The sequence below is a fragment of the Nothobranchius furzeri genome, chromosome 6 (assembly GCF_043380555.1).
Source record: "Nothobranchius furzeri strain GRZ-AD chromosome 6, NfurGRZ-RIMD1, whole genome shotgun sequence".
Taxonomy (NCBI): domain Eukaryota; kingdom Metazoa; phylum Chordata; class Actinopteri; order Cyprinodontiformes; family Nothobranchiidae; genus Nothobranchius; species Nothobranchius furzeri.
Genome location: NC_091746.1, coordinates 70,055,803 through 70,068,170, shown reverse-complemented (window position 1 = coordinate 70,068,170; position 12,368 = coordinate 70,055,803). Strand labels below are relative to the sequence as shown.

At 47.1% G+C, this 12,368-nt stretch overlaps 1 protein-coding gene across 1 annotated transcript; it reads right to left on the bottom strand.

Moving 5' to 3' along the window:
• Positions 1–403: 403 nt before the first annotated feature.
• On the bottom strand, positions 404–11,082 carry hsdl2 (hydroxysteroid dehydrogenase like 2). The gene is made up of 11 exons (XM_015943306.3): positions 10,874–11,082; positions 9,374–9,537; positions 5,605–5,703; positions 5,358–5,472; positions 4,070–4,173; positions 3,898–3,996; positions 3,630–3,824; positions 3,481–3,552; positions 3,232–3,372; positions 3,025–3,153; positions 404–786 (listed from the first exon to the last, which is right to left on the bottom strand). Exons 1-11 carry the CDS (start codon positions 10,888–10,890, stop codon positions 671–673), a joined length of 1,251 nt encoding a protein of 416 aa, XP_015798792.1. The 5' UTR covers positions 10,891–11,082; the 3' UTR covers positions 404–670.
• Positions 11,083–12,368: the final 1,286 nt, after the last annotated feature.

Genomic DNA, 12,368 nt, shown 5'->3' with positions numbered 1-12,368 from the left:
CGGTTCCATTTATGCCAATGTCGTACACAAAAAATGCTGAACACTAACTAGAAATTCACGAAAATTTCATAGAAATAAAAGAATCTTGTTTATTGGGTCTTTGGTAATTTAAGACCTCTGGAAACTGTATTTAAGGATTATTTGTCATTTTTAAGGATTTTTAAGGCCTTATTTTGGAAAAGCTAATTTAAGACTTTTTAAGGATCCACGGATACCCTGAAAGCACCTTGGGGGTCTCTCTAGAAGACGTTATATGGAATACAGGCCATTTACCAATCCTACGGAACTTTTTTTATTTGACCTTATTTCTGTGAAGACATGGACGAGTGCTTGAGAACCACTAAAGGGATGAGCCAGGACCTCGTCATCATCAAGTCTAATGTACCCATTTAGACCAGAATCCTACATGAGACAGACCAGTTTATTATTACCACAGCAACAGCTAGTGAAAACGATGACATCAGAGCATCTACAAAGACAACGCTGAGATGTAACGAGCTTCCTGTCAACACCAGCTGATCGGGCTGGACCAGGCCAGATGTAGTGTCATGTTCAGGTAACGCTCTGGACTTCTACATCCAGCCCATCAGCAGGACTACGGCTGACATCTGTTTCAGTTGCTTCTGAAGGCAAATGGGCGGGGACTGGCGCTGAGGGCGGAGCTTCTGTGTCACAGTTTGGCCTTATTCATGCGACTCATCAACTTCTCCAGTTTGATGGCAAGTGTCATGTCGCCTTTGATCCGCAGCTTCCCTGACATGAAGGCCAAAGTGGGCTTCAGCTTCCCTGAAGTGACAGAGAAACAACCGTTACCATGGAAACTACACTGCTCTGACTGAGTGTAGTTATTCTGCTGTTACCAGAACTTCTGTCCATTATTGTTCATGTGGTTCCAACACGTTTCATCAAGTAAAATTCCAGACTTTCAAGACCTTTTCAAGACCACTTATGTAAAAATTTAAGGATTTCAAAGCCCTGGCGGCAAAAACTAAATCATTTATTTATCTTTCCTTTTTATTATATTTAGCCGAAACACTGGTTAGAGAACAGCAGCAGAGCGGTTTGAGCTTTAGGTAACGTAGCATGTTCAAATATAACAGCGTCAGTAGGGCTGGGTACCAGGAGATACTTCATATTAGTACACTCATTTTGATGGCAGTACTTTAACAACACTTTTGTTGAAATCTATATTTTTTATTTTATGAGAGGATAAAAAGCTACCTAAAGGTTTTAATCTTACCGTTTATATTATTTTATTATATTTACACTGAATACAAATATAAATGCAGCACTTTTGTTTTTGCTCCCAGCTGAACTCAAACATCAGAAATGTGTCTACATGTGTGTTAGTGAGCACCAAGATAACCCATCCCACCTCACAGGTGTGGCGTATCAAGGGGCTGATGACAGCATGAATAACTTACAGGTGTGCCTTAGCCTGCCCACAATAAAAGGACACCCTGACCTGTGAGGTTTGCTTTATGGGGGGGTGGTGTGGCCGCCGTTTGCTTAACGCAGGCTAACACATCTGCATCACCATAGAGTTGACCAGGTTGGTGATTGTGGCCTGTGGAACGTTGGTCCACTCCTCTTCAATAGCTGTGTGAAGATGCTGAACATCGGCAGGAAGTGGAACACGCTGTCGTATACGCCGATCCAGAGCATCCCAAACATGCTCAGTGGGTGACTTGTCTGGTGAGGATGCTGGCCATGCAACTACTGGGATGTTTTCAGCTTCCAGGAAACGTGTCCAGATCCTTGTGACATGGGGCCGTGTGTTATCATGCTGCAACATGAGGTGATTGTTGTGGATGAATGGCAGAACAACGGGCCTCAGGATCTCGTCACGGTACCTCTGTGCATTCACAATGCCATCAACAAAATACACCCGTGTTCATTGTCCATAACATACACCTGCCCATACCAGTACCCCACCGCCACCGTGGGCCACTCGTTCCACAATGACGACATCAGCGAACCGCTCACCCACACGGCGCCACGTCTACCATCTTTCCATAAACCGTGAAAACCGGGACTCGTCTGTGAACAGAATGCCTCTCCAGCGGGCCAAACGCCATCGAATGTGAGCGTTTGCCCACTTGTTGAAATGAAAAACGGGATCAAAAACAAAAGTGTTGCATTTTTCTTCTGTTCAGTTTATAATTTATTTACATTTTTCCGAAGCAAAACGGAGCAAAGCTACAGTGCAAACAGTAAAGGCATCAAACTGAAATATATGTGTAAAAATAGCTTCCACTAATGCTGCCAGGGTAACCGTGACAAAGACGGCGTTCATCAGCCTCTATCCTCTGTGTTGGAGGCTGAGGGACTCGGCTTACCTTTCTGCAGTCAGAGACTCTCCATGTTTCAGCTCTCAGGATGGTGCCTGCACCACCAGGTGCTTTGGTGCTGCTACTCCTGATTTTCACAGCACAAATCTTCTTGCTGGTGTTTCATTTAGCTGCTGCTAACTTTAGCTAAATGCACCTAAACGTTTGAGTTTTAGCATTAATGATCCCGAGTCACGTTATGAGAGGAGCAGACGCGTCTCCTCCACTCATAACATGACTCGGGATCAGTCATGTGACCTGCGGTGGCACATTTATCGGGACATTTTAACACTTTTTGTTCTGATATCGGTACCTACTGTACGTTTCCACGCCGTCCCAAAGAGGTCCAGAGTTCTGGCACCAGTCAGCCTTTCTCGCGGTGGGCTGACGTTTTCCTCGTTCGTCCTCTGCTGGAGGTCGGTGTTGTTTACCATTTAGCATCGCGTCTGTAGCGCTGGAGCTGAATACGTCACGTGTTCGTAGTATTTGACCCGCGGCTGCGCTGCCTTCTCAGTTATTGGTTCCGCCACTCTTTATTTACGCGACGTTATTTAATAGGAATGATTGTGGTTGACAAATGAAACGTTAAGAGGGCAAAAACAGTATGGAGAGTTTACACACCGCACAAATACTAAGACCCAGTGGTCCAAAGTCGAGGCTTTTTTAAGGAATTATTTCCCGCGGGAACGCTCACCTGCAAACATCTTGCTGAAGTCACTGGAGTCCATCGTCATGACAACATCTGCTTTGGAGGGTGGCTCACCTTGACCTGCACTACCAGAACCACTCTTCAAGTCCAGGAACCAAACACCACTGTGCTCTCCTTACATGGAAACAAACATGGTGGTGAGACATGCCAGCGGGACGAATGTCCTCACAAGGACAGCGATGATCTCCTCACCTGACAGATCAAACCTGTACATGGCCTGAGTGGCGTTGACAACATCGTTGTTGATAACCGCTTTAATAACGTCAAAGGTGCTTTCTATTGGTCCACCAGAGTTGGGCGTGGTCGACGAGGGTTTGAAGGCCGGCGTTGCTCCTGGCAACCACAAATGACGCAGAAGCGAAGCAGACATCAGATAGAAAAAGGCGGGAAGTAAGAACGCCACCAGAAAACTCCTCTACTACTAAATCCTAGAGGACTCACCGTGCTGCTCCATCTGTTTGGCCAGCATCTCTGGAGCTTCGTCCAGGAAGAAATCTGGCAGAAGGGGGTGACCTGTGGACCAATCAGAAGCCTCTGTGAATATCACACTGAAATGTATGTACCCAGGTGGGTGTGGGCTCAGCAGTCACCTGGCTGGACGGCGTACTGATCAAAGTCTTGAACACCATGTGCTCGGAGGACATCCTCATCCACCAGGAAGTGACCTGTGTAGTCCTTGGGTTTGGATAGGACGGCGTAGGCGGCGTCAGCAATGATGTCTGCTTTACGACACTGTCTGCCAACACCCTCTCCACCCAGCATGTCCATGGCTGCCGTCTGGATCGCTACAAAACGCAGTCGCAGCCGTTAGCGTGTGAGGGTCGGCGCATGTTAGTGCGCTAACTGTTAGCCACTGACCAGTTTTTGGCCAGAGGGCATTGATGGCTATTTGGCCTCTGAACTCTTCGGCCATTCCCAGGACACACATGGACATTCCGTACTTGGCCATCGTGTATGCTAACAGACACCAAAAGACGAACGTGTTAGTAAAACATCTTGGGGAGAGGAGTCGGCTCGTCGCCATGGTTACCTGTGTGGTTCTTGAACCAGATGGGGTTCAGGTTCAGGGGAGGGGACAGGTTCAGAATGTGAGGACTGCGGCTCTTCAGCAGGTGAGGAATAACCATCTTCGACCTGACGAAGACAATTATGTCACGGTTTATAAAGCAGCTACATACATCCAGTCCAGGGGAAAACATGCTCTAACCCTGACCCTCTGCTCAAAGGTTCAAGGCAGCCCAAAGACACCTGATTCTGCACACACAGAAGCACACGTTGTTAGCGAACCAGCATAAAACACACACACACATGCGTGCGTGCGCAAACACACACACAACAGCAAGAGAAAAATAACGAGTACACCGCATTTGTGCAGAAGAGATTGGAGCTTGCATAAAATTTTAAGCTGACAGAGAGAGAGAGGCGGTGTCTAATTTTATTGAAGCACAGAATCGTTGTGCTGAGCTGAACCTGTGAGCAGCTTTCTGACCACCAAGGGCCGCTGATGCTAACACGAGTGTGGGTTCAGCAGCATGAGTGTTTGGTTGTGGCGAGCGGTTATTTGAGTTGCCTTTCTATCAACTCAAACCAACCTGGCCCTTCCCCTGACCTCTGGCACCAACAAGGCATTCCCACCTACTGGAGGTTTTACCTTTTCGGACCGTTCTCTGTAGACCCTAGAGATGGTTGTGTGTGATAATCCCAGAAGATCAGCCGCTTCTGAAATACCCAGACCAGCCCACCTGATACCAACACCACGCCATGTTCAGAGTCACTAATGGGCCATTCCCATCTGTACCGGGTCGGCCCGGGCCGGGTAGCCCCAGTCGGCCCCAGCCTGGCCCGGTTGATTCCACACATCCTTGCCTTAAGCCCATGTGGGCTGATTCTACCCACCAATCAGAGGCTTGCTCTAATGGAAGGTGTGAATTTGCTGTCAGCAGTGGGTGTGTTGGCCCTGGTCGGCCTGAAGCAGACCCCCTCGAGAAGAGGGCTAAGAATGAGCCTTGGTTGGCCCGGAAAAATACCAGGCCACCCAGATATGTAAACAACCTACGCTACCCGGCCCGGGCCGACCCGGTACAGATGGGAATGGCCCATTACATCCCCTTTCTCCCCCGTCCCGAAGCTCGCTTTGAACTGCGTCAGCTCGCCTCGACCACGTCGACACGCATAAGTGCACTGAGTTGCCACCATGTGATTGGCTGACTACTACTTTAGGTTAAACAGCTGGACAGGCATGCCCCATGAAGTGACGAGCGAGTGTTTAACACCGTCTTCAGCATTCAGCAGCATGTGCTCAGGCTCGTGGGTCGTACGTGAGATACGTTCCTCTCAGGTTGATTCCAAGCATCAGGTCGACCTTCTTCATCGGGGTTTCCAGCGTTCCAGTGAGACTGATGGCACTGGCATTGTTCACCAGGATGTCGATACCTGTGAATCAGACGTTCCCAGTACAGGAGATGAAATCAGTTTCCTCCACGTTGACAGGTTCAACCTGCTGTAAAACGCCCCAACAAATCGGAGCAGAGGTCACATGACTTCAGTATGAAAGGTGTGTCATACCTCCAAAGGTTTCCACTGCTCTCTGAACAGCTGCTCCTATCTGCTGCTCATCTCGGATGTCAACAACACAAGGCAACGCCCGGCCCCCGGCGGCCTCCACTGAAACACACACCGGAGAAATCCCACATGTCACATGTGTGTGTGTGTGATGCAGGTAACACTGTAGATGTAGGAGGGGCACATGCGAGACAGAAAGGTGGTCCTACGTCATCAGGACTGTCATCCTCAGGCTGCTGAAGAGTTGCACGTGACCACGGCTCAGTGGTGAAGGATGCTGCACACTCACGTCTTCTCTGTGCAGATGTGGACCACGCTCATGTAATTGTTCTAATATTCTTTCTTTAACACACATTCTGATTGGTTGAGTTTGACGTGTGTTTTGATGTTTGATGGACAGACTGATGTAAAGGGGATGTCTCAGTGACCTGTTACGTCCACATATTGTAATAAACTAACACATCTGAATACGATAGTTTCATTAACATGCATTCATTACACTCTGGTAAATAATCACATCATCTCATCCAAACCTAGTCATTACTAGACCTGATAATAACTTTTTGTTTTCATTGACTTTTGATGTGCTAATACTAGTTTATCCGTTTAATTATAGATCCACTAGGATAAATACAATAAAGTTTATCTTTCACCAAATACAATATTTACTAAGACATCACAATATAACTATAGACACATTACGTGTGTGTGTGTGTGTGTGTGTGTGTGTGTGTGTTGTGTGTGTGTGTGTGTGTGTCTGTCTTTGTCTGCCTGCTCTGTCTTCTCGATCCCCAGTGAGTCGTGGAGGATGGCTGCTTATACTGAGCCAGGATTCTCTGGAGGTTTCTTCCTGTTAAAAGGGAGTTTTCCTCTCCACTGTCGCTGCATGCTTGCTTAGTATGAGGATTGCTGTAAAGACTCTGACACTAGTCAGTGACTTGATGCAATTTGCTGGGTTCCTTATATAGGAAACATTATTTCTGATTGGCTTAATGAACTGTGAATTGGAATGTTTATTATGTGAAGTGCCTTGAGACGACTCTTGTTGTGATTTGGCGCCATATAAATAAACTTGAATTGAACTAGACGAGCGTTTGCTTTCGAAAAGTAAGACAGGAAGACATCATGGAGCCCACACAACATGAGTTTATGTTTATGGAATATAACCGTACTGCTCTCATCATTTCATTTCACTGTTACGGTGTTGGTGTTTCTCGTAGTGTTGGTACAATAGTGTATAAACACCGCAGAGCAGATATCGTGTTAGTACACTAGAGGCCTGAGCAGTGACATGGGATCGCTCTAATGTTAGCTCCACGTTTCCATTGTTTATTTCAAACTGAGAAATACTTCATTAATCCCAAAGGGAATTCAATTGTTTCAGTACACACAATTCTGAGATCAGACATACATGACAAGAACGCAACACGAGTCGCGCTACCGTTATAGATCAAGAGGGTTTGTATGAGGATAGAGTCAGGGGGAGGGAAAAAAGGCACTTCAGAGTTACCCTCCACAGAGAGGGTAGCTTTGCTCTGCAAAAAAACACCTCAGACAGATATGCACACAGACTTCAGACATCACACAACATAAGTGTCCACTAGGAAGGGAGGTAGGGTTGGGACTCTCGTCACTTCAGTGCGTGCAGCCGCAAGAGCAGCGCTCATCACCGCGGGGGGGTGGGGGGGGGGGGGTTTGGCTAATGGGTTAGAGGGCACAGTGACTCCTAGATACGGTTCCACGGCCTTCACCGGTCGCGGTCCCGCCCAGGCTGGGATAGGGAGAAAGGGTTTCCATAGCAACGGCAGCATTCCACATTTCTTCTAAGGGGGGAGTTTTCACTTCAGCCTCACAGGCTCCAAGGGCACCACATTCAGATAAGTACTGTTTTGGGGACAGACGGATAATTTCCTCTCTGCCTTAGAGTTCTGTTGGTCTTCAACCCCTCTAGATCCAATAATGGCGTAAATTAATCTATTTGCAATCCGTGCTGATCCGTCAACTCTCTCCTTGATGGAATCCACCTTCTGTGCCAGAGCCTGAATCTCAGCCAAAGTTCCAAGCTTACGACTCATCTCGACAATTATATGAGTTTGTGCGTTCACAGCGCGATGCATTCCATCCCTGAGCTCCGGGATTGAGCCAATATTCCTCGAAAGCTCGTTATTTTTCCGGTAAGCCAGGTAACCACTCAGGCCAAACAGCAGGAATCCCGACACCAAAACGACGAATATCCAAACATCTTCAGAATCCTCTACAGACAGTTGAGAGAGGCAGATCAGGTTCCACTGTTTCCAGGAGTCCATGATAGACCCAGCTGGCTCCGTCCCAGAGGGGCACCCGGGAGCCCCTTCTCCCGTTCTCATCGTTGAAAACATTTTGTCAATCGCGTTGAGAGACCAACTGACCAGGTCCATTTTAGTAATTTCCTGTTTCCAGAATAAATGCAGAAAGTGCCGTGCACAGGCAGAAAGGACAGAGCCTTGGGATGAGGAAGGAGGGAGAGGAGAAAAAAGCGTCTGTACTCTCCAAGAGCAGGAAGAAGAAGTATTTATTTATTTATTTTGTTCATGAATTTAAATGTTTTAAGGCATTTAAATCATAATTGCTGCTACTTTCCAACCGGCATATTGGATCTCTGTTTACTAAATTCACGCACAGCATTGGTCTAAAGCGATCACGTGAGAGCCGCTCCACGGCGTTCTCGTTACGCTCTGAACAAACTAGTCCCGAACTAACCGTAACCCGCTACAACACACACACCCTAACCCTAACCCTACAGCACACACACCCTAACCCTAACCCTAACCCTACAGCACACACACCCTAACCCTAACCCTACAGCACACACACCCTAACCCCCCACAGTACACACATCCTAACCCGCTACAGCGCCTGATGCGTCGTCCGTGGGGTCCGCCCACAGCAGGAGTTTGATGGACTGGATTATATGCTACCGTTAGTCTTAAACGTACAAGGTGCACTCATCCACTCACACACACCTGATTGGCAGAACCTTATGCGGTTCACTAGGCACGTTTCCATTGCCAGAACTCCAGGGTAGTTCCTGGGATGGGAACGTGACCAGCAGATGGGACGTCCCAGTCCTCAGCTGTTGTCTCCATTCTAATCTGGCTCTTTCAGAGCTTACGCAGACGTCAGCGTATCACGACTGCTTTGGCAGTGAGTGATGTCACCGATCAGCCCCCCAAAAGCTACATTAATAATATTAAAAGCATTTATTTTATAGAAGTACATCATAATTTAATCCATTCAGAGGACAAGAGCCCCTTTACACTGGTCTGTGGGGGAATTCCCCATTTTTCCACCGACTGAGTTTTCCGGTGTCGGGAGTTAGATTTTGAATGTGATCGGTGCTTTTTCTTGCTTCCATTCTGCTTCACCAGCTACTCTTCCAATTGTACTGATGCCGGTTGTTTTGGACACCTGCTGATGTCATTTCCTACTGAGTTGCAACCAATCAGCAAGAGTCAACTGGAGGTTCTGCTCAGCGACTCCATCGGACCATTCGGAGGACCCGCTCCGGAGCAGGCACTCAGAAGGTTCCTGACAACGGCCCGGTCAGGTGGACACACGCACATGTTGAGAGGTTCCTGTAGATCTACCCTGAACTTCTTATAGTGGAAACACGCCTAATGTCCTAGCCAGGGTTAGGTGGTCATGGTGGAGATGCCAGCACCAAACCACCAACCTTCCAGCTCCACCCATTAAGCTAATCAAATTTGCCTCAGTTGTTAGTCTGTTAGCCTACCTTCATCTGCAGCAGTGTAGATGGTTCCAGGCAGCTTGGGGTGGGGCTCAGACGTCTTGGCTGCAATCACAATGTTGGCTCCATCTCTCGCTGCCTTTAGAGCTATGGCTTTACCAATTCCTCGACTAGCTCCAGTGATGAAGAGCGTGCGGCCGGCTAGCTTCCTGAGAGACACAAATCAGTGATAACGAGACATAGGTGGTTACTTTTAATCAACTGTCAATAGAATATAAACGGTAATCAATAAAATGTAATATCCCATAAAAATATGGACTATCAATAATATTGAGCCTTTAATATTCAATTGCTGATGAAACTAGGTACTTTGGGTAGCGCCGGGGAAACCACACCTTCGTAATACTTTGAGACAGAGGCTAAAATTTTGTTTATTAAAGTCAATGTGGTACTGTATTTCTAAATTAATGGTGATGAATGATGGGTGGAACAAAAAAACCGAGACAATGAATGAGATGATGGGATGTAAGCTTAGAAGTTTGTAGCAGAACCTGATTAAGTGTCGTAGAAACTTGTGGCGTCTCGTTGTAAAATCAGTCTGACTGGAGGGTTTCCCCGAAAGCTTTACAAGCCTGGCGGCCCGCCGGGCTAAGCGTCGTGCCCCGCCCCCCTCCCTGACCCTACCGTGTCCACTGACACGAATGGCGCAACGAAACTAGAGCCCTCCATCAGCTGATGCTGGTGAGAAACACATGTGCTCTGACATCTATGTTCATGAAGTCATCTGAGCACCTGGCTCTCCCCCACCTCAGGACCCTCACAGCCCCCCTGGGCTGGGTGTTAGTGTTCACAGTCAATAGGAGGAAGGATCCAGACTAGAATACCTGGATGGTGAGGAACGGGACATGATGAAGTAAACCAGACTGAAGGGAAGAAGCAGGTGTGATTTCCCTGAACTACCAAAAAGACATGGTTTCGTCTTAAAGCAAATATCAAAAGATATAGAATATTGATAATTCATATGAATATGGAATATCACATCTTATTGATCATTCATTAAAAGTAACCACTTCGGTTTTCAAAATAAAAGCCCCACATTGAAAACCCCAATGTTATGTTTTATTTTGAAGCCGGTGGTCTTATGTGACCATGTCGAGCCTTCTGTTCAGACATTACATGTTTCTAAAGAACACAAACCAGTCTGGAACATAAATCTAATCCTAAATCTTCATCTGAACGAGCATCAGCGCCTTGGGCTTCCTGACAGGGTTGCCGAAGGCGCTTTATAAATAAAGCTTTGATTTGATTTGATTTGATCAGTCTGCCTCAACACACCGGAAGTGCCGTTAGCTAGGGAGCTAAAAACGAGCCAATGACGATGGAGCTGTCACCGAGCTCTCACTGAAACTTCTGACGGGTTTAAACGTTCAAATCGAGATTAGAAAGACGGGACAAACAAACATTTAGTTTTCAGCTCGGCAGCAGAGAACTCCAGACTTCCATTATTAATCTTTAAGAAAACAGTTTCACGGCAGAGAAACTCACCCCGTGTTCTGCAGCATCGTAGCTTCACGTGAGAGGGCAGAGGTCAAACAAACCGAGATCAATGTTTTCAGCAACTCGTCTTTTTCACCTTTCACCCACTTTCACGCAGAGATAGGACCGGAAGTTGTAGTTAACTAACTTCCGGTGTTCAGACAAAGATCTCCGCTGATCAAGAAGGTGCTTTCCTCTGTCTGAAATCGAAGGTCTCTGTGGCGAGGACGTAGGCGTCTTCTGAGCGGAGACGATGAACCGGGCAGAGCGCTCATGCGCTCCAGCGGCTTCTGCGTCTTGCGCGCGGCCACGGCATTGTCAAAGCGGCACCACCAAAATAAATGTAACACACGATCGTTCAGAACTGCTTTGGTACTTTCTGTCTTTTGTTCGTGGCTGCGCTCATCACCCGAGCTCCACGGCCGTGGCCAGGCAGCGTTTTTTCTGGAGAACTAGATCCCGCATCTGCCACCAGACATGACAGGATAATCAGAGACAGAACTAACATCACAGGGTCCCCCCAGGTGGGGACCAAAAAACCCTCACACTACAGAAGAAATAGTAATAATTCCCATCAAATTAATCAAACCCAGCACTGCTGGGGCAGCAGTAGCTCAACAGGTTGAGTGGGTTGTTGTGCTGTTGTGTCCTTGGGCAAGACACCTAACCCACCTTGCCTGGTGGTGGCGCCCGTACTCGGCAGCCTCGCCCCTGTCAGAGCGCCCCAGGGCAGCTCTGGCCACATCGTAGCTCATCCCCACCAGCGTGTGAATGTGTGCGTGAATGGATGAATGATATACTGTAGTGTAAAGCGCATTGGAGTCTTTACTCTGAGAGGCGCTGTACAAGTGCGGGTCTTTCTCTCTTCTTTACAAGGTTAAACTATTTTTTACCATTAAATACAATTTTTCGAGGAATAGGCTTCAAAAGAGGCCTAGGGCTTAAGGGGTTAAAACTTTATATATATATTTTTTAATGTTTTATAATTCCAAACAGAGACAGAGGTGAAACCGTGAAACAGAAAGGAAGAGAGAGAGGGGGGGGGGGGGGGGCACAAAAATGAACAATCAATGATGAACAAGAGTCTGCTTCTAGCCATGCAGAAAAACAACACACAACAATACAACAGGAGCAAGCTATCCCTGCATCAACTTGATGATGAAATATAAAATCAACATTGTTTAACTGAACAATCACACAATAATAAATCACAGTGCATTTAGTGCCAACCACAGCCTTAAGACATGTGTTGAACGTGCCCAAGTCCATCCTTATGTGAGCACCTGTGTGCGTACACGCGCTTGTATATGTAAGGTTTCTCTAGGAGCGTCCCATAGGCTAGGCGAAGATGTGTAGCAGCACAAGAAGCTGTAGCTTTAGTGTGCTCATAGGTAACGTGAGAAAAGAATATAAATCACCTTTCCCTTTATGTTTATTCATTTAACAGACGCTTTTATCCAAAGCGACTTACAGTTTCAAACCTATAGGGCATGTTGTGATCTGT

Excerpts from the sequence above, each read along its gene's own strand:
- hsdl2 (XM_015943306.3), bottom strand. Across the intron at positions 5,473-5,604 it reads AGCAGTGGAAACCTTTGGAG|GTATCGACATCCTGGTGAAC; the intron begins GTATGACACACC and ends TCTGATTCACAG. Across the intron at positions 787-3,024 it reads CTTCAGCAAGATGTTTGCAG|GGAAGCTGAAGCCCACTTTG; the intron begins GTGAGCGTTCCC and ends CTGTCACTTCAG.